Source organism: Notamacropus eugenii, chromosome 3, assembly GCF_028372415.1.
Source record: "Notamacropus eugenii isolate mMacEug1 chromosome 3, mMacEug1.pri_v2, whole genome shotgun sequence".
NCBI lineage: Eukaryota > Metazoa > Chordata > Mammalia > Diprotodontia > Macropodidae > Notamacropus > Notamacropus eugenii.
In genome coordinates this window covers 381,720,791-381,740,320 of record NC_092874.1, presented here as the reverse complement: position 1 = coordinate 381,740,320, position 19,530 = coordinate 381,720,791, and the positions used below count along the sequence as shown (strand labels likewise).

At 41.5% G+C, this 19,530-nt stretch overlaps 1 protein-coding gene across 1 annotated transcript in view; it reads right to left on the bottom strand.

The window, feature by feature from the left end:
• Positions 1 to 5,924: 5,924 nt before the first annotated feature.
• The window catches only part of MMD2 (monocyte to macrophage differentiation associated 2), a 106,230-nt gene continuing 92,624 nt past the window's right edge, over positions 5,925 to 19,530 (bottom strand). The window contains exons 4-7 of the mRNA XM_072650484.1: positions 17,426 to 17,500; positions 16,336 to 16,437; positions 10,356 to 10,425; positions 5,925 to 7,211 (exon numbers count right to left, since the gene is read on the bottom strand). Coding sequence (XP_072506585.1) covers positions 7,008 to 7,211; positions 10,356 to 10,425; positions 16,336 to 16,437; positions 17,426 to 17,500 — 451 coding nt within the window. The 3' untranslated portion in view covers positions 5,925 to 7,007. The remainder of the gene's footprint in view (positions 7,212 to 10,355; positions 10,426 to 16,335; positions 16,438 to 17,425; positions 17,501 to 19,530) is intronic.

Below are 19,530 nucleotides of genomic sequence, written 5' to 3'. Positions count from 1 at the left end.
TAAAGTCACATGAGGACCTGGACTGACTTCAGAGCTGGCAATCCAACTATATTAGTCACCCCAAAGTCACTCCAAGATGGAAGAGATCTTGTCCAACAGAGTGAAGATGTGCTCCCTCAATCTCCCACATCCAGTCTTTTCCTCTTTCTGTCCTCCAATGCTTTAAGGTAGGACTCTTAATAGAATTTTTTTGTTATAGACCTTTTCTGTTATAGACCCCTTTGATAATCTGGTGAAACCTACAGACCCTTCTCAGAATAATGTTTTTAAAAGCATAAAAATAAAATATAAAGGATTACAAAGGCAACCAAGTATATGGAAATACAACATAGAAGCTCGCACACCTATATACCTGTATGCACAAAGGTTTAACAAGATTAAGAACCCTTACCTTAAGAGGAAGCTTTGCCAAATGTCTTCCAGAAGTACCCAGGTCCCGCCCTATTCCCATTTCAAATGTTCTTTCCTCTCTACAATCTTGAGAGAGAGAGAGAGAGAGAGAAGAGAGAGAGAGAGAGAGAGAGAGAGAGAGAGAGACAGATACAGAGAGAGACAGAGAGAGAGACAGAGAGAGAGAGAGAGAGAGAGAGAGAAAAGCCATCTCCTCTATCCTCAAGGAGATTACTTAGCACCCCTTGAGGGGATATGAAGAACGCAAAAATAGTATCTAGCAATCACATAGTGCTTTAACTTCACATAATGTATGTCAACTCATTTGATCCTCACAACAACTCTTGTGAGGTGGGTGCAATTTTTAATCCCCATTTTAGAGATAAGGAAACTGAAACTGAGAGAGGTTAAATGAGTTCCAGAATCACAGAGCTAGTGAGTACCTGAAGCAGAATTCTGACTCTGGTTCTTCCTGATCAGAAGGGCCTACCTTCTACTCTCTAGAGTGTAGGGTGTATACTACTTAGATGCCTCTAGATGTATACAGACAGATAAATATACTACACGGTAGAGTATGAGGAGGGCAGAATCAGGAAATTCAAGAAAAGAGACTCTTTCATCTTGGGGAGGAGGATGGGGAGGGCAGAATCAGGAAAGGCTTCATCTAGTACTGAGCCTGGAAAGATGTGAAGAATTTTAACAGGAACCTCAGGATGGGACCTAACACAGGTATATATGTATTACTAATGAGAGAATTTCAGACCTCACTGAGGATGTCATTTAAGAGAAGACTTTTCTGGCCCCTCAAATCACACCGCTTATGGCTTACTTCTTCCACTCAGTCTTGGGAACCATGACATCCTCCCTCTGCCTCTGGAATCCAACAGTTTTCAGGCCGTGTGGCCTATGTGGTCAGAATACTTGGCAGGATAGATTTTTGCCTGTGCTCTGTAGGCCTGATAACATCCCTTCCCACTATCCCCTGCCCCAGTCCTTCCTCTAATCATATCTAATTTTCCATCATGGTTCACAAAGTACAGCACTATCTATTTTTAGCAAGATGCGATGCCCTCTGCATTTATCCAGGCTCTCCCCAGGTGGAAGCATTAGCCCTGAGAAATGTTCCCCTTTTTTGTCAAATATTTCTCAAAATTTGTGGCTCTATATGGGAAAACTGATCAGCACATTTCAATTTGCAGTATAAGAACCTAAGAAAAGGGATATTTTTAGGCTTAAAAATCCACTGGAAAGCTTTTAGAAATGATTGCTTAGCCTGCTTTCAATTCATGTCTCCCTATGGACACAGTCATCCTCCATAGGTAACTCGTTTGAAGGAAGTGGCTTTTACTTCCATCTTTCAATGCTTCACAATTTGAACTAATGTTAGTATCCTCCACCGTACTCTACCGGTTACTTTTCAATCTTCTGAGGTACTATCTCTAGAACTAACAGAAAGGGAACAGAGCTCCATTCTCTCCACATTTAGTGATCAGCTGTCGTTTTTAATCAAATGAACAAATGCAAGGGCCAAATCTGGCACCGAGCTTGGGGTTATTGATTTAAATAAGCCCCCGCTGAACATGCTTGCAGTCTCTGGGAAGGCCACAGCCAAACTCTGCTCTCCTACCTCTGCCAGGGGAAAAACTGCCAATTAGGCTGTGCTCTAGATTTGGAACATTCAAAAAGTATGGACTGCTACACCCAAACTGCAGAAGCAAGCTGTTCATCTTCCTTACCTTCCTGACTCCTTTCTACTCCTCAGCCCAGCTGGTTAACACAATGCAGGGGCTTGTTTTGATGGAAGTAACCCCCAACTCAGGAGACCTGGATTCTAGTGCTGTCTCAGACACTAATCTGCTGAGGGGATCAAAAACTTGTCATTTTACTTCCCTAAGCCTCAGTTTAGGCCTCCTTGTTACAATGGTTTTGAATTTCTTTTTTTGGGGGGGGGGGAAGGGGAGAGGAAGAAAATAAATTCCTTGTTAATTGAAATAAAATAAAAATAAAAGTTCACAAAAGATGGAGTTGGGCTAAAAGCCTAGAATGAGAACTTGAGAGCTGAAAATCATCTTCAAAGTCAAGTCTAATTCTCTCATTTTACAAGGAAATTGAAATTCAGAAAAGTTTAGTGATTAGTCAAGGGGTCACAAAGCAAAATGTCTGAAGTGGTATTCAAACCCAAGTCATTTTGGAATATAGTTAATCTAACACCCTCTCTACTACACTATGATGCCCCAGAGAAGATCTCTAAGGTTGCTTCTCATTTCTAAAAGTGCCCAATTCCTGTAAAGCTCCTGCTTTCTCCACCTCCCTTCTTTCTCTCTCTTCTCTCCCATGTCTCTGTGTTGCTATGGAGGCTGAATGTTCCTGTTCCTCGATGTTGATGCTCTACTATTCATCCCACTAAGCTGACATCACCCAGCCCCAGTAGCATCCACCTGATACTGGATCAGCAGCTTGGGAGCAACAGCTGACATGCCTAGAATGTCAAAAATGCAACTCTAGCTGCTGATAGAGTCTTGGTGCGCCTGAGCAATCAGCACCTCCACAAGCCTCTGTCAGGCAAAGAATGCAGGTAGACTCCACCCTGGAGCCAAGATTCAGGGTGTACCTAATTTAGTATCCGCAGGCCACCAGGAGGAAGAGGACATCAGTGGTTTAAAATGCTGAGGTCTGAAGGCAATCAATTCATTTCCCACCCACTGAGTCTGCATCAAGGAGTCCTTAGTTTGGCTCCCATGGGCCAGAAGTATCAAATATGGGGGCCCCCTCCAACACTGCTGAGTGCAGCCTGAACCAAATTAAAATATAGATCCTATATGCTGATTTTAGTGGGTTGATGTAATAATAAAGAAAAAATATATAAACATGAGTGGTTTTCTAAGTCAATATGCTCCCATTGGCATTCTTATTTACAATTTAGTGGGCTCCATTTCTATTTAAGTTTGACATGACTGTTGTAGGGAATGTTCTGTGCCTGGGTAGAGACGAAATCAGTTGATAATGATGACAGTGATAATAACAGCTAGCATTAGTCCATCACTTTAAGGTTTTTAAAGCTCTTTATGTATATTATCTCATTTGATAATAGTTAATTAGCCTTACTTAAGGACAATGATAAACTGATAAAGATGAACAAGGAGCTTAAATTGGGTTTTTAGCAGAGAGCCAGCTTATGTCCAGTTCTGCACCCTGCTTTAAGGACCTAAGGCCTCTTGGTAAATGACTCGGAAGCTGTTCACGGTAGTCATTATTTGATAGATGTTTCTTTATTGAACTGACACGTTCTCACAGAACATAAACTCCTTGGGGGCAAAGACTGTTTCCTTTTTTGCCTTTTGTAACTCTGGTACCTTGCATGGTACTTGAAATACATTAAGTGCTTAATAAATGCTTGTCCATTAACTAATTAGTAAAAGGAAAACCAAAAAGCATCCTCAAGGAAAAATAACTCTGAGGTCAGTCAAATGTTTGCCTTAAATCTCATCATTAGGAGTTCATTATTTTGGGTCTAAAGGGCATTTCATCTTCCAATGTCCCATATTAACATGTAAATATGCTGGGGGGAAGTACTACTTTAAACTATTAGTGTTGTTAATAATAATAATAATAATAGCTAGCAATTAAATAGTGCTTTAAGGTTTGCAAAGTGCTTTACAAATATTACCTCATCTGATATTGGCGGTTGCTTTTTAACTCACTAGCTAGGGAAAAGAACTGGGCTCTGGCTCTTGGGATAGACAGTCCAAAGCTCTTTGGAAGCCAGAAACTCAAACTGAAAGCAGAAAGCAATCTGGAAAATGAAAAGAGATTTAGAGATCACAGACCTCCAGACTTAGAGATAAAGGGACCTTAAATCTCATTGAGTCCAAACTCCTCATTTTGTAGGCAAAGAAACTTGAAGCTCATAATGATTAAGTGACTTGCCAAAGGTCATCCACAAAGTAAGTAGCAGGGCTGGCATTTGAATCCTCTAGATCTCATTTCATCCACACCACGCTGCAACCCAGAGAACTCCAGAAGTAGGAGGGATCATCTGGTCCAACCTCTTCTTCTTATAGATGAGCAAGCTAAATCTAGGAGAGTTTAGGCAACTTGCCAAAGTCACCTAGTATAATTATCATAGCCATACATCCTGAGTGTCCTGATTCCTGGTCCAGTGAACTTAAGGAGATGGGCAATAAAAGGAGACATGGGAGGAAACAAAAGGAAATCTTGCCAGCATCACAGGGTTGTCACAGGGCAGTTCTACCCAGGCTGTATTCTAGTTTCTCCGAGGTACTCCAGAAAAATACTGTCAATAGCAACCCTTGTATTGCCTCATTCCCTCCCATCCCTTTCACACTTTGGGTTTCCCTATTTCCACTTCTTGTTTGTGCTAAACTAGCCTCACTGCCGTATTTTGAAAGGCGCAACAGGACTGTCCTGATCTGAGTACAGATGAAATTCTTTCCCATAAGATGATCATAGACTCATATGATTTAGAGATGGAAGGGACCTTGGAGATCATTTAGCCAATCTTCTCGTTTTTACACATAGAAAACTTAGGACATGTCCTAGGGTAAAGAAGATTCTTACTAGGATGGAAATTAAGCCCATATTTGCAACATGGAGTTATCTTTAGAAAAGTACAAATCCTCCCAGGACAAGGAAAGCCCCCCACCTCTAGCCCCAGCCTAGAATCTACACAGTGGGTACTTCTCTTGCCTCCAAATTGAGTTATCATCTCCATCATTGTAATCCAACCTAGGGGAAAAACTATGCTAAAGCCTGCCATTTTAATACTCAACTGAGCAGACCATCAAAGGTCCTCAAGTTCCTGAACAAAGTGCATCATCACAAAAGTATCTCCCATAGCTAGGACGATTTCTCTATGGAATGTGTCAAAGGTATTTCATACTGACTTAGACAAAAGGGATTCCATAGCCTGGAACCCTAAAGTAGTCCTGGAATGTATTCAAGTTTAATGAATATTGTATAAGGCTTTGTTGATTCTGAAATCAACTCTGTAGGGAATAAGGTGTTTTAGAATCAGGTCTTCCAGTGCATTGGGTCCATGCTTTCTGCTACTTTCTTCTTGAAATAGGCAGTAGGAGTTGTGATGGTCAGTACAGACATCACAACCTGTCAGTTACTTAGGAGAGTAGCCCTATAGAGTTGCTTTAGGCACATAGAGGTTAAATGACTTGTCCAGAGTGACACAACCAGTAAATTATCAGAGACTGGTTCCAAACCTTTGTCTTCCTGGCTCCAAGTCTAGTACTCTATCTATGCCAGAATGCCTCCATCCTACTGGCCACATGAGGTATTACATCCATGCTGAACGCCCCCCCCCTCCCCCCACCCCCCAGACCATGGAATGAGAAAATATCAGTTGGACTCTGGAAGTTTTTTCAGTCTGGATGGTCTTTGGATTTCAGAGATTTTGGCCTAGAAGTTCTGTCAGGCTTCATGTTTACATTCATTAATGGGGTTTTCTTCAGAGGCTACCTTGAAGCTTGGGGGTTGGGAAAGAGAAGAAGGAAGAATTCCAATTTCTTAAAACAAACAGTTTTAAATAATATCAAATTTTGCCACTTGGGAACAGGAAAAAAAATAAAGAATCTGAGTATTATAAATTCCTCCCAGCCACCATTTCCTTCCTCATCCATTAAGAACATCACTTACCACTTACTCTTGTGTCATTTGAGACTTGGAAATGTCAGGGACAACTTTAACCAAAACTCTTTCCCTTTCCCCCAAATGCCCTTCCAATTATGGGTTTTTGGTGATATGGCTAGGACCTGTCCCCTCAGGTCATCTCCCAACAGCACAAAGTACCTGTTTTTTTGTTGCTGGAGTCACCAGATGCACCTGTGGATTCAGTCTAGAGATTAAAGCAACCACAGTTCTATTGTATATTTTCCCTCTAGCTCCTTCCTGACACAACTAAAATGTCAGGGTAGAAAGAGTCATTGCAATACAAACCCAAGAGAGCCAAGTGTCGGAAAATGGCTTTAGCAAAGGAGGGAATAGGAAAGGAAAGTATTTACTTTCCTATGAGAAAAAAGTGTCCACTTTTGTATGGTTTTAGATCGGGCAGAACCAGATTCCAGAGATGGTTACCTTTCCATCCCTGAAACCATCTAGAGACTAATTGGTTCTGTAGTATGGCAGTTTGAGCAACCAGGTTGCAAAAAAGATGGGTTCTGATTGATCTGGCACACATAGAGGCTGATTTTCTTCCTAGAGGAGTATAATTGTCATTTTAAAGTTTTCAGGACCCTGTGAACAAAGTCTTTGCCTGTCATGCCCTTTTGTTTCCAGAGAAAGATCAATTCCCTTTCCTGAAGACATTAATGTTGATTTTTGTTATGGATGACTTATCTAAAACATACACAAAATGTCTGGTTAATTTTTTGCCCTCCAATAAAGCTATCTAGTGCCTTTTTCTTGCACCAGATACCCTAAAGGTTTCTGGCAACCACCAGACATGACCTAGGACCCATCCAAAAAAAATATCCAGCAGTGAAGCAAAAGACAGGTCTGGAACCTCTGATCAGGGCCTCATCCCAGTAATGTCTCCTCTAACGCACTGTTCCAAGGACATCAGGTGAGTAGTGAGATTCTTTGACATCTCATTTGGACACTTTAGACTCCAGTGTGTTGGGTTGGTAGAGGTACCTCCAGATGGCATAGTAGTGGGTGCCAGCTCCAAATGCCACAAAGAGGTGCCAGATGGCATGGGCAAAGGGAATCCGCCCGTCACTCTTGAAGAACACCATACCAAAGCAGTAAAAGACACCTCCGGTCATGAGTTCCCAGATTCCATCAGTGTTGGGCTGTCAGCAAGGACAAGGTGAAGGGAGGGGACAAGTCAGTAGCATAGTGGAATGAAGGGGCAGGGAAGCAAGCTGGGCCTGGGAATTTGGCTGAGGCCAGGGAGCAACATAAAAAGAGACAGACAGACACACACAGAGTGAGAGGAAAATACAGAGAGAGAGACACAGAGACACAGAGAGAGACAGAGACAGAGACAGAGTCAGAGAGAGACAGAGACATTGAGAGAGACAGAGAGAAAGACAGAGAGAGAGAAACAGAGAGAGAGAGAGACACAGAGAGAGACATTGAGAGACAGAGAGAGAAATAGAGAGAGACAGAGACAGAGACATTGAGAGAGACAGAGAGAAAGACAGAGAGAGAGAGACAGAGAGAGAGAGAGACTTGGGAGAAAACCTTCATGGGTCCAAACTACTTGAAAAATTCCAATTATTCCCTTTACCTTTGTCAGTCTTTCCTATTCATCTAGTAGCACTTCCTCCATATTTTTTTTAAAAGAAAGGTAAGGGGGAAGCAGAATAAGCACGTATATGGTGTCTACCGTTAGCCAGACACTAGCATTTTTTAGAAATATTTTCTCATTTGATCCTCACAGAAACTCTATGATTTAGGTGCTGTTTTTATCCCCATTTTACAGTGGAAAAAATTGAGGCAAATGGATTAAATGACTTGCTCAAGGTTACACAAGCTAGAAAATATTTGCAGTCACATTTGAATTCAGATCTTCCTGACTATAGGATTAGCCTTCTATCCACTATACCACCCAGCTGCCTCTGAAAGGAGAATTTAAGTGGGAATAAACTCTTAACTACAACAACGACTCATCTGCCTACAGCTTTAAGTTTGTAAAGCACTTCCCATATCTTCAAAGAAGGCACTTATATCTAGAATTGTTAAGGAAGGGGTTCAAAGGAGCCTAGAAATCGACTTGTCTCTTCCAGCCTCAAAGGAGGCTGGAAATCGACCAACCAATGTGAAATTGTTTGCAAAAGTAAATCCAAACTTGATGCCACTAAAAAGGGTAAATACAAGGAACAGGAAAAAATTTGGAAAGACATGCATGAAGCAATGTGAAATTAGAAGGACAGTTTAGGTCCTAGTTCTAGCCACATAAAAGGAAAAACAAGAACATAAGTAGAAATGAATGGACAAAGACAATGGAAGGGGACCCATAGGGAGTAACTAACAAGCTGTTATAGACACAACTTACAAAGAAATGAACAATTGAAAACACATCTAATTGGTACTGTTGTTTAGGGTTTAATTCACAATAACATTTTTAAAAGCAATATCAGACATATTCAGTGGTGCTTCAATTTGGAGCTGATCTTGACAGCAGGATACCAGGATCCTTAAGCTAGAATCTCAAGCCTCCTCCTACAGCAAGAGCAATGCCTATCCAATAGGGCTATGACTCAAGCTAGGAACCCTCTTTGAAATTTTCCATTCCATTTATTAAGTGCCTACTGTGTGCCGAACACTATGCTAAGTGCTGGGGATCCAAACTGAGTCAAAAGACAGTCCCTGACCTCAAGGAACTTATAATCGAATGAGGAAGACAATATTATATATACACACACACACACACACACACACATATATATATATATATATATATATATATATATATATATATATATATATATATATATATATATATATATATATATATATATATATATATATATATATATCTCAAGCTATATAAAAAGGATAAATGGGAAATAAAAGAAAAAAGGGATTAGAATTAAGAAGGATTGAAGAAAGATTCCTATAGAGATAGGGTTTTAGTCAGGACTTAAAGGAAGCTACGAAGGTTGGTAGACCGAGCAGAGGAGGGAGAACCTTGTAGGCATGGGAGACAGCCAGAGAAAGTGCCCTGAGTTGAGAGATGGAGTAGCCAGGAGGCCAGTGTCACTGGATCAAAAAAGTACATGTTTGTAAGCTGTAAGAAGACTGAAAAGGGATGAGGGAGCTAGGTTATAAAAGGCTTTGAATGCCAAAATGGAATATATTTTTTTATATGATCCTGAAGGTAATGAAATGCCATTGGAGTTTACTTAGTAGAGGGTTGACATGAATAGACTTGCATTTTATAGGAAAATCACTTTTGTGCTTGAATGGAGGATTACCTGGAGAGGGGAGAGACTTGAGACAGATTCACCAGTAGGCTTTTGCAACAGCCTAGGCATGAAGTGATGAAGGCCTGTAGTAGATTGGCAGTGGTGCCAGAGGTAAGAAGAGTTACTGCCCACCTTCTCTGCATCACTTACATCTTTTCATCTGCTCTCTCTCTCTCTCTCTTTGTTTCTGTTTCTCTCTCTCTCCATATGTATAAATATAATCTCAAATGTACATAGTTACTTGTACATTGCTTTCCTCTTACAAAGTGAGCTCCTTGAGGGTTGGGTTGAGTTTTTTACCTTTCTCTGTATCCCCAGTGATTAGCACAGTGCCTGGCACATATTAAGTGCTTAATAAATGCTTGCTGATTGATTCAATGATTCGAAATGGAGGGAGAGAAAAGTATTAACTCTTCCAAGAGAAACAGGAATGGGAGAGGGAGGCTGTTAGGCTTTTTAGAGAGGACAACAATATGAAGAGGCAGCGGCCACAAAATGCATAATGGTAGCTCTATAGTGGTTCATTCAATCTGTTTGAAGATGGCAGGAAAGCTGTGTGTATATGTAGTCCACATGCCCCATTATGCTCAGCGATGATTCCCCTTCATCCTTACACTTAAGATGCCCCTCTCATACTCAGGAACCCTCCACTGCACAGATGGTTCCTAGCATGGGACAAGACCCTATTGGGTATGCATTGTTCTAACTGTAGCAGACAGATGAATTTCCTACTTAAGGATTCTGGAAGCCAGCATTCTAAGCTAGCTAAGACCAGGAGAGGCGCCATTTTCCATTTTTGGTGTCGGCTCTCAAATTAGCCTGTATTTGTTTTTGCTATGTCTACATAATCCATGTTTCCAGACCATGAACTGAAACTAAGGAAAAATAAAAGTTAACTGAACGTCTTGTTAATCTTGTTCAGTGATAAATGTTTGTATTCTGGTCACCCCCTTCTGAATGGTTTTATTGAGTTCCAGATCAATGATAGAGCATGAGGTTCTTCTTTAGGGAGGAGTTACTCACCATAGAAAGGATGACTAGGGCTGGGAAAAACCCCATCACAACATAGCAGAGAAGCTCCACGAGTTTATATCTGGTATGAAAGAACAAGAAGCATTGGACTTAGAGTTGAGTTTCAATAGTTTCCTAATGTCTGGTGGTGGTGCCATCTTGGATGGAGGCAACTAAGAAGCCAAAATCCCACTCTTCCTTCCTGATCTCCTTAGCAGAGTTTCTAACCTCCCATTGGCCAGGTTATATCCTTGATTGGCTGCACCAATCAAGTTTATTGGTATTTGCTAATGATGATTTGCTCAATAAATGTCTGGGCAAAAATGTAAGTATTGCCCACAAGCTCCTGCCTTTCTTTACAAAGTAGGTTGAGAACTTAAAAAATGCTAGATAGGATCCTAGGACTACAGATTTAGAGCTAAAAGAGACCTTAGAGTCTACCTACTCCAACTCCCTCATTTTACAGATGAGAAAACTGAAGCCCAAAGAAATTTATTGACTTGCCCAAGTTCACACTAGTGCTGAGTGTCAAAGATGTGTTTTGAAATCACGTTCTTTGGCTCCAGAGCAAAAGTTTTAAACCTGGTGTCCATGAACTTTAAAAAAAAAACAAACCATACCTAGCCCAGCTCACTCATTTAACAGATAAGAAAATCAGAACCCAGAGAAATTAAGTGCCCAAGGTCACAGAGATCATAAATAGCACAGCAGGAATATGAACCAGGTTCTTTGGCTTGAAATACAGTCTCCTCCTCTGAATCATGTGGTTCTTTTGAGTTCCACCCACCTAAATTAAAAATCTGAATTTAAACATCTTACCCATCAGTTTCTTCTTCATTTCCATATGTAAGCTCTCCGAGTTTCCTCCTATTTGCCATTTTTTCAGAACTACAGGCTAACATCTCACTGAAATGTCATGAATCAGAATGAGACTCAAAGTCAAAGTTAAAATACCTAATCCATACTGAAAATGTCTGATGCAATGGAATCATCCTGTGAAATGAGTGTTTGGCCAGCCCCCCTCTCTCCTTCTAATGCTAGAATGCTCAAGGACTTCTACTTTGTGGCTGGCACTAAGAAACTAACTATTACTGTACCAAACCCTAAGCCTGGCTTCCTCCCACTGTCCTCCTCCTCTGCTCCTGTTCATGGCAAGGAGGAACAGAGCTGGAAAAAGTCATGCAGTCCTGCTGGCTGGGTCCACTACAAATTTATGTTATTTAATCTCAATCTAGGTCCTTCCTGCAACAAAGAAATCATTTTATTCCTCCCGAATTGATTTCTGATCCTGCAGCATTCATCTCAGCACAGCTGCTCTCCAAGCCCTTTTTCTCCTCAAGCCTTGCACACTTCCTTCTTCCTCTAACATCTCAGCTGAGGACCTCACCTCAGAAGCTACTAGAGAATTTAGGACATTAACTGTGAAGTCCTTCTTCTCTTCTGCAACTCACCAACCTGTGACATCGTTCCCCAATACCTCCTTTATTTCAGTCTCTGATAAAGAAACTATTCTTCTTGAGCAAGGCCTTTGGACCTTTGAGTCTTTCCTCACTCCCTCCTTCTCTTCTCCAGCAATAATATTGCCCCTCCAATCTTTAATCTTTTCTTGAATGCTGGTTCCTTCTCTAGGAGCCACAAAATTCTCCTCTAGTTAAACCAACAAACAAAAAACTTTTGCTTATATCCTACCATCTCTAATAGCTATCATCCTGTATCTCTCCTCTCTTTTTCAGTCAGACTTCTTGAAAACACTGTCCACACTCAATTCCTCTACTTTCTCTCCTCTTCAAGTCTAAACCCTTTGCAATCTGACTCAACTGAAGCTGCCCTCTCCATCGTTACAAAGATCTCTTCATTACCAAATCAGATGGCCTTTTCATAATAGGGGAAGGTATGGGACACATTGGATGGAACACAGAATTTGGAGTCAGGAATACCTGAGTCTGAATTTTGCTTCAGACACTAGCTCTGTGTGACGCTGGGCAAGTCATTTAACCTCTCTGTGCCTCAGTTTTCTCATTTGTAATCTTGGGGATAATCATAGCAACTACTTCCCACAGGGTTATTGTGAAGATAAAATGACAACATATGTAAAGCACTTTGCAAGCTTTAAAGGCTACATCAATGCTAACTTTTACTAATCCTCATCATTCTTAACTTCTCTGTAGCATTTCATATGGCTGACAGCTCTCTCCTTATGGAAATTCTTGGCTGTCTGGGTTTTCATGATTCTGGTCTCTCTTGGTTCCCCATCTACCATCTACTTATCTGACCATGCCTTCTCAGTCTCTTTTTGTGGATCTTCTTCAGTGTCATTCCCTGTAACTGTGGGTGACCCCCAAGATTTCATCCTGAAATGGCATCAACCAGATTTGGATAGATTAAAATTCAAAACACCTAATCCATACTGAACATGTCTAATGTAATGAAATTGTCCTGTGAAATAAGTATGAAAAGGATGCTGTTCTCTCTCTACACTCTTTCTCGGTAACTTCATCACCTCCTATGGACTTGATTACAATGTCCATGCAAGTGACTTCCAGATCTATAGAGCTATAGAGCTCCAGTCTCTCTCCTGGGCATCACCAATGACCTACTGAGCATCCAGGCTAGGTCCTATAGACCTCTTTTGCTCATGTCCAAAACAGAACTCAATATCTTTCCCTCCAAACCCATCTTTTCTGAACTTTCTCATTACTGTCAGGCCACCACCATCCAAACAATTAGGTTGGAAACCTGGGTGTCGTTCTCAACTCCTCATTCTGCCTGATCCCACTTATCCAATTAGTTGCTAAATCTTTTCATTTCTTTTTCCACAACAAATCTCATGTCTTCTCCCTTCCCTCCACTCAAACCAAAACCATTCTAATTCAGATCATCATTACATCTCACTTGGACTATTTCAATAGTCTACTACCTGTTCACTCTTCCTTAAATCTCTTTCCATTCCAACCCATCCTACACAAAGCAACCAAAGTGATTTTTCTTAAGCATCAGGCTTACCTTGTCCCCTGCAACTCAATAAACTCCAGTGGCTCTCTATTACCTGTAGGATCACATATAAAATTTCTTCCACTTGACATTTATAGCTCACTGCAACCTGGCCCCATCAAAATTTATTAGGAGATATATATATGTATTATGTATATACATGTATATATATATATATACATGTATACACACACACACATATATGTAGGGGTTGAGACAATCCGGGTTAAGTGACTTGCTCAGGGTCACACAACTAGCAAGTGTCATATGTCTGAGGCTGGATTTGAACCCAGGTCCTGACTCCAGGGCCAGTGCAGATGCCCAGATGCCCCCCAGGCTCATTGTATATTACTCTGCTATATATACAACATACAGTCATACATTGCATATGCTGTATAAATGCCTTCTTGCTGTTTTATACATGTAGGACTCTTATCTCCCATCTCTGTGACTTTGCAAAGACTGTCCACTATGCCTAGAGTGCTTTCCCTCCCCACCACTGCCTCATGGAATCACTGGCATTTTTCAAGACTAAACTAAAATTCCACCTTTTTCTGGTCTCTCCCACTACCTTTCCTTCTAAGGATTCATTGCATCAATTTTGTATATATATTCTATACCTGTATGTATGTATGTGTGTATATGCATATACCCATATGCACATGCACACACATAGGCAAGCCCCTTGAATATAGAGACTGTTTTACTTACTGAAAAGTGCTGTACTTAACAAATGATTGATAAATCATTTAAACTAAATTGACTGATTTGTATTTTCCATCTGTATGTGTACCTGTAGAGAGGTAACGTGTCGTAATGGATAGAGAGCTTGCCTCAGAGTCAGTAAGACCTGGTTCAGGTCCTGTCCGTGAAATATATTGGCTATGTGATCCTAAGCAAGTCATTTGAACCTTCAGTTCCCCAGGTAGTTTTCTACAAGAATAAATGACAGTGCAGGCACTGATGTGAGTTCCTCACTGCGAATAGTTGGTCGCTCCTGGGACAACGAAATCGCAGTTCCAGTCAAAAGCAAAAAACAAACTACAAGTACAGCTATTACTAGGAGAGAAGGTACGGGAAAGGCAGCGGGGCATAGAATTGAAAGAACACTGGATCTGAAGTCAGGAAATCTGGGTTCAAGTTGCAGCCGCACCACTTATCGGTTTTTAGGCTCAGTCTTCTCATCTGTAAAATGGGAGTGATAACTTTTGTATTACTGCCCTCATGGATACTGCTGTGAAGAAAGCACTTAATAAAGCCTAACGTGTTCCATCAATGTGAGTTACTATTATCATTACTGTTATTCAGTCATTTCAATCATGTCTGACTGTTCATGACTCAATTTGGGGTTTTCTTGGCAAAGAACTAGAGTGGCTTATCATTTCCTCCTCTAGCTCATTTTCTACAGATGAGGAGCTGAAGCAAACAGGGTTAAGTGACTTGCCCAGGATCACACAGCTATCAAGTGTCTGAGGCTGGATTTGAACACAGGACTTCTGGATTCTAGGCCTGGCACTCTATCCACTTCGCCATTTAGCTGCCTAATATTAATTATTAAAGGCTCCCAAGTCATCTTGACTTTTGTCTTGCCACTGGACTCCAATGACTCTGGAGGAGACAGTGAGGTTAGTAACTCTGTGTAGCTCTGCCTGACTTAAATCCAAGTCACCACCCTGGTGATGTCATTGGGCCTCTTTGAGAATGGAGGAAATACAACAATAGGAGGCAAGTCAGGAGCTAAGAGATACTGTGTACCTTTGGGCAAGTTACCTAACATCTCAGCTCACCCACAAGGAAAATAAAAGTGGAAAAGAGGAAAATCCCACAGAGAATGAATGAAAAGAATAACCAAGAATCCTATCAGTTGTAAACCCTCAGGAGAATACAAAGCCCTCTTGGAATTCCAGAGAAGTTAACCCTTTCTTCTCTTTCTTCAGCCTTTCCCCTTCTGTCCTGAGGAGTGACAACTGCCTGACCTCACTCACTGTTGCTTGCAGGTCTATTTCACAGGAAGGGGAGGAGGCAACCCTTTCGCTCCCCTCCTGTTCTGGATCTGCAATCAAATCACCTGCAAGATTCCTGGAAGAGGTTGATGGTAGCCCCCTCCCTCCCCCCACCCCACCCCCATGGCCTCATTTACAATCCCAGCAACTTTCTAAACCAAAGTGCCCTCCTCAGCTACTGCTCCTGTATGTCTATTTTTCTCTCTTGGAATGAGGCAAAGGGGCCATCCCCTGACTACTTCTTAAACAGGCCTGTTCACTGAATGGGTGTTACCTTACTCTAAGTGAGTAGCAAATAGGCCTTGGCCTAAAGATGCCAAGGTCTCCCATTGCATCCTGGGCCATCTCCAGTCATCCTGATGAATATCTGGTCACTGGATTCAGCTGGCTCCGGAGGAGAAGTGAGGCTGGTGACCTGCACAGCCCTCCCTCACTCAAAACAAAGTCAAGTGCAAGTCATGTCATCATTTCTCTGATGGTCTTCTTTGGCAACGAAGGATGAACACAACAATTAGATGGAGGACAGGGACTGTCTTGTTTTTGTGTGTATGTATCTACTATATCTCTATATCTATCTATCTATCTTTCCATCTTTGGCATTTAGCACAGTGCTTAACACAAAGTAAGCAATTAATAAATGCTTCCCTTCCTTCCTTCCTCCCTCCCTCCCTCCCTTCCTTCCTTCCTTCCTTCCTTCCTTCCTTCCTTCCTTCTGGCAGTGTATATAATCATCTATATACAAGCATTATGAATTAAAATCTGCCTGTGATATTAAACACCAGATGGGTCTCTAGAGTTGGGGGGATCTGGCTGTTACGTGGCCATCTCATGGTAATAACATATGCTACCTTGGAGATATGGATCCCACCTTGTTGGTGAGAGCACAGTACTACTCCCAGCAACTCCTGCTCACATAGGGATCCTAGAGGTAAAAAAAGTAGTTTTTACCTTGTTACAGGCAAATGAACCCTGCCTACACTTCCACAGCTTATGCTTACCGTTCATGGAAGAAGAACACATAGACGGTCCCAACAGAAGCCATGATCCAGACGATCCAGCGCATGTGGGCAGCCCAGGGACCAAGCTCCCGGAGATTAAGCCTAAGGGACAAGAAAGACTAGAGGTGAGAAATTTAGCTTCTACAATCATGACAGAGATTTTGTACTCAAAAGTTAGTCCTTTACTCCCAGGAGTTGTGTGAGAAATGTTTTTACCTTCATTATCTTCATAAGTAATAAACTTTCCATTATTTAAACTAATAAGGGGTGGTAAGTCTAGAATGAGTCATTTTGAAGAGTTAGGATATTTGGGGGGACATCCTGACCCTTTGAGAGTTACCTACTCCAAGAAGGATGACCATATCCTTTCATAATGTGTCCCTTATGTCTATGTCCAGGCTCACCATATATCTAAATCCAGAATATAGTTAGGGGGCATAACATCTAGCACAATGCTTGGCACATAGTAACAGCTTAATAAACGCCTCTTCATACATTCATTCATTCAATCAACCAATATACACTTCTTAAGTGCCTTCTATGACACCCTCTCGGACTACCTGCAGTTTCACAGGAGTTGCTTTGCCCTGTTCTGGCATGCTCCACACTCCTCCCACCCTGTTCCAATCACCTATAGCTGCCTGACATCCTGGGACAATTCTACCCATTGACCCTAGGGTCAACGATAACCTACTTGAATTCATTCTTTAATAATAACACATTCTACCCTGCTATGCTCAGGCCATCCTAATGATTCTGAACCCCCTTATTCTTCAAACTCCCTTCTCCACCCTTCCCCCACTGACTGCTCCCGTGTTCTCATTCTCCTCCACCCAGCTCTTTCAATATCCCGTATGTTTACATACACACACACACACACACACACGCACACGCACACACACACACATGCACACACACACATCCTGCTCTTTACTATGGAATCTTGGAACACAGAGGTTTCCTTACTTCAGAAATCACTAAATTCATTTCCAACTTAATTTTAAAATATCCAGATGCTGAAAGAAAGCATTGAACAGTGTGTGTGCGGTTTGATTTGTAGGACTAGGCTGCAGTTCCATGCTCTACTCACCAGGGGGCGTATGATGCTGCTATAAAGAAATATATCACCATTCTGTCAAACATATGCAGGCAGTGTTCCACCATCCTAAGAGCAGGGGAGGAAAAAGGATAGTTTATGATGGCCAGGACATTCTTCTTATGAAAGAAATATCAATAGAGGGAGCAACGCTGCTGAAAACACAGGGATGGCACTGCCAGTGCGAGCAAGATGGGGAGTGGGAGTGGGAAACCCTCTCTGAATAGAAAATCCTCTGAAGGCTTCCAATTCTGACCCTGCTATTGGGAATTCTTCATCCTGATAAAATTATAATCCAAATGATAACCCAACCTCCCTCCCAAATACTACCATGTTCTATGTCAAAATATACCATTTATGGTACCTGTCAAATTATATAAGTATACTAATAAAAAATTGAAAGTACAAAGGCTTATAGATTCCCTCCTCAAATGAAACAAGAGAGCATTGATTTTTCTCTATTGTATTATTATTCATGGTTGCTGAAGACAGATTGGGTTGCAGGTGTGCTATAAAAAGTCTGAGAGACACAAATGAACTCACCTACAGCCTCTCACTATTCTGCTTAGCCATAAAATGTCTGCTCCTATGACTGGCTACCAGGGAGCAGACTCACCTTAGCATTCCATCACAGGACACTCTCGCCCTCACTACAGAATTACATGGAGGTTGTAAGCTACAATCGCAATTTGGTGGGCTGCAGGAAGCTGAGTCTACATGACTAAACTCCTGCATTCTCTGTGACCCCACCTTGGGGTTTTCCTGGCAAAGATATTGGAGTGGTTTGCCATTTTCTTCTCCAGTTTATCTTATAGATAAATAGAGGCAATCACAGTTAAGTGACTTGCACAAGGTCAAACAGCTAGTAAGTATCTTTTCTGGGTCAGGATTTGAACTCATGAAGATGAGTCTTCCTGATTCCAAACCCAGTGCTCTATCTACTGTGCCACTTAGCTATCCACTTGGCACATAGTAGGTGCTTAACAAATGTTGATTGATTGATTAAAAATAATAGACCTATTGTTAGATCTATTATTATATAACTTTAAGATTCACACATTGCTTTTCTCAAAATGGGCCTGTCTGGTAAGTTGTACAAGTAGTCTTCTCACTTTCCAGAGGAAGAAACAGAAAAAGGTCAAAAGTCCTGCCTAGAATCATAGACCTAATAAGTGTCAGAGCCAGTTCTTGAAATCAGATATTATAATCAGGAAGTTAGAAAGTAGGTTATCGTTGACCATAGGGTTCAGCCTTGGGTAGAATTGTTCCAGGATGTCAGGCAGCTATAGGTGATTGGAACAGGGTGGGAGGAGTATGGAGCATGCCAGGACAGGGCAAGGCAACTCCTGTGGAACTGCAGGAGGTCAGAAAGGGTGTCTGAATACCTCGCACAATGCCAAGTACATAGCAGAAAGCATGAGGGGAAGCTAGGTGGTTCAGTGGATAAAGCATCAGAGCAGGAGTCAGGAGGACCTGAGTTCAAATCTCAGCTCAGACACTTGGTACTCACTAGCTGTGTAACCTTGGGCAAGTCACTTAACCCCAATTCCCTCATCCTGGGTCATCTCCAGTCATCGTGATGAATATCTGGTCACTGGATTCAGATGACTCTGGAGGAGAAGTGAGGGTAACAGCCCTCCCTCACTCAAAACAAAGTCAAGTGCAAGTCATGTCATCATTTCTCTGATGGCATGGTCTTCTTTGGCAACGAAGGACGAACACACACAGTAAAAAGCATTGAATTCAAATGTGACCTCAGACACTTTCTAGCTATACGACCCTGGGTAAGCCATAGAGTCACAATCTGTCTCAATTTCCTCAAAAGTAAAATGGAAAGAATAATAATACCCACTTCCAAAGGTTGTCGTGATGATAAAATGAGATAATATTTGTAAAAAATTAGCACAGTACCTGGTACACTGTAGACACTTAACGAATGTTTATTCCTTTCCTTTACCTGCCCATGTGAATACGAGCCTCCTCATCTATAAAATGGGGGTGATCATATACCTACCTCAAAGTATTAAATGATGAAATGTTTGTAGAGCTCTTTGCAAACCTTAAAGAACTGTATAAACATGAGTTATTATTATTATCGT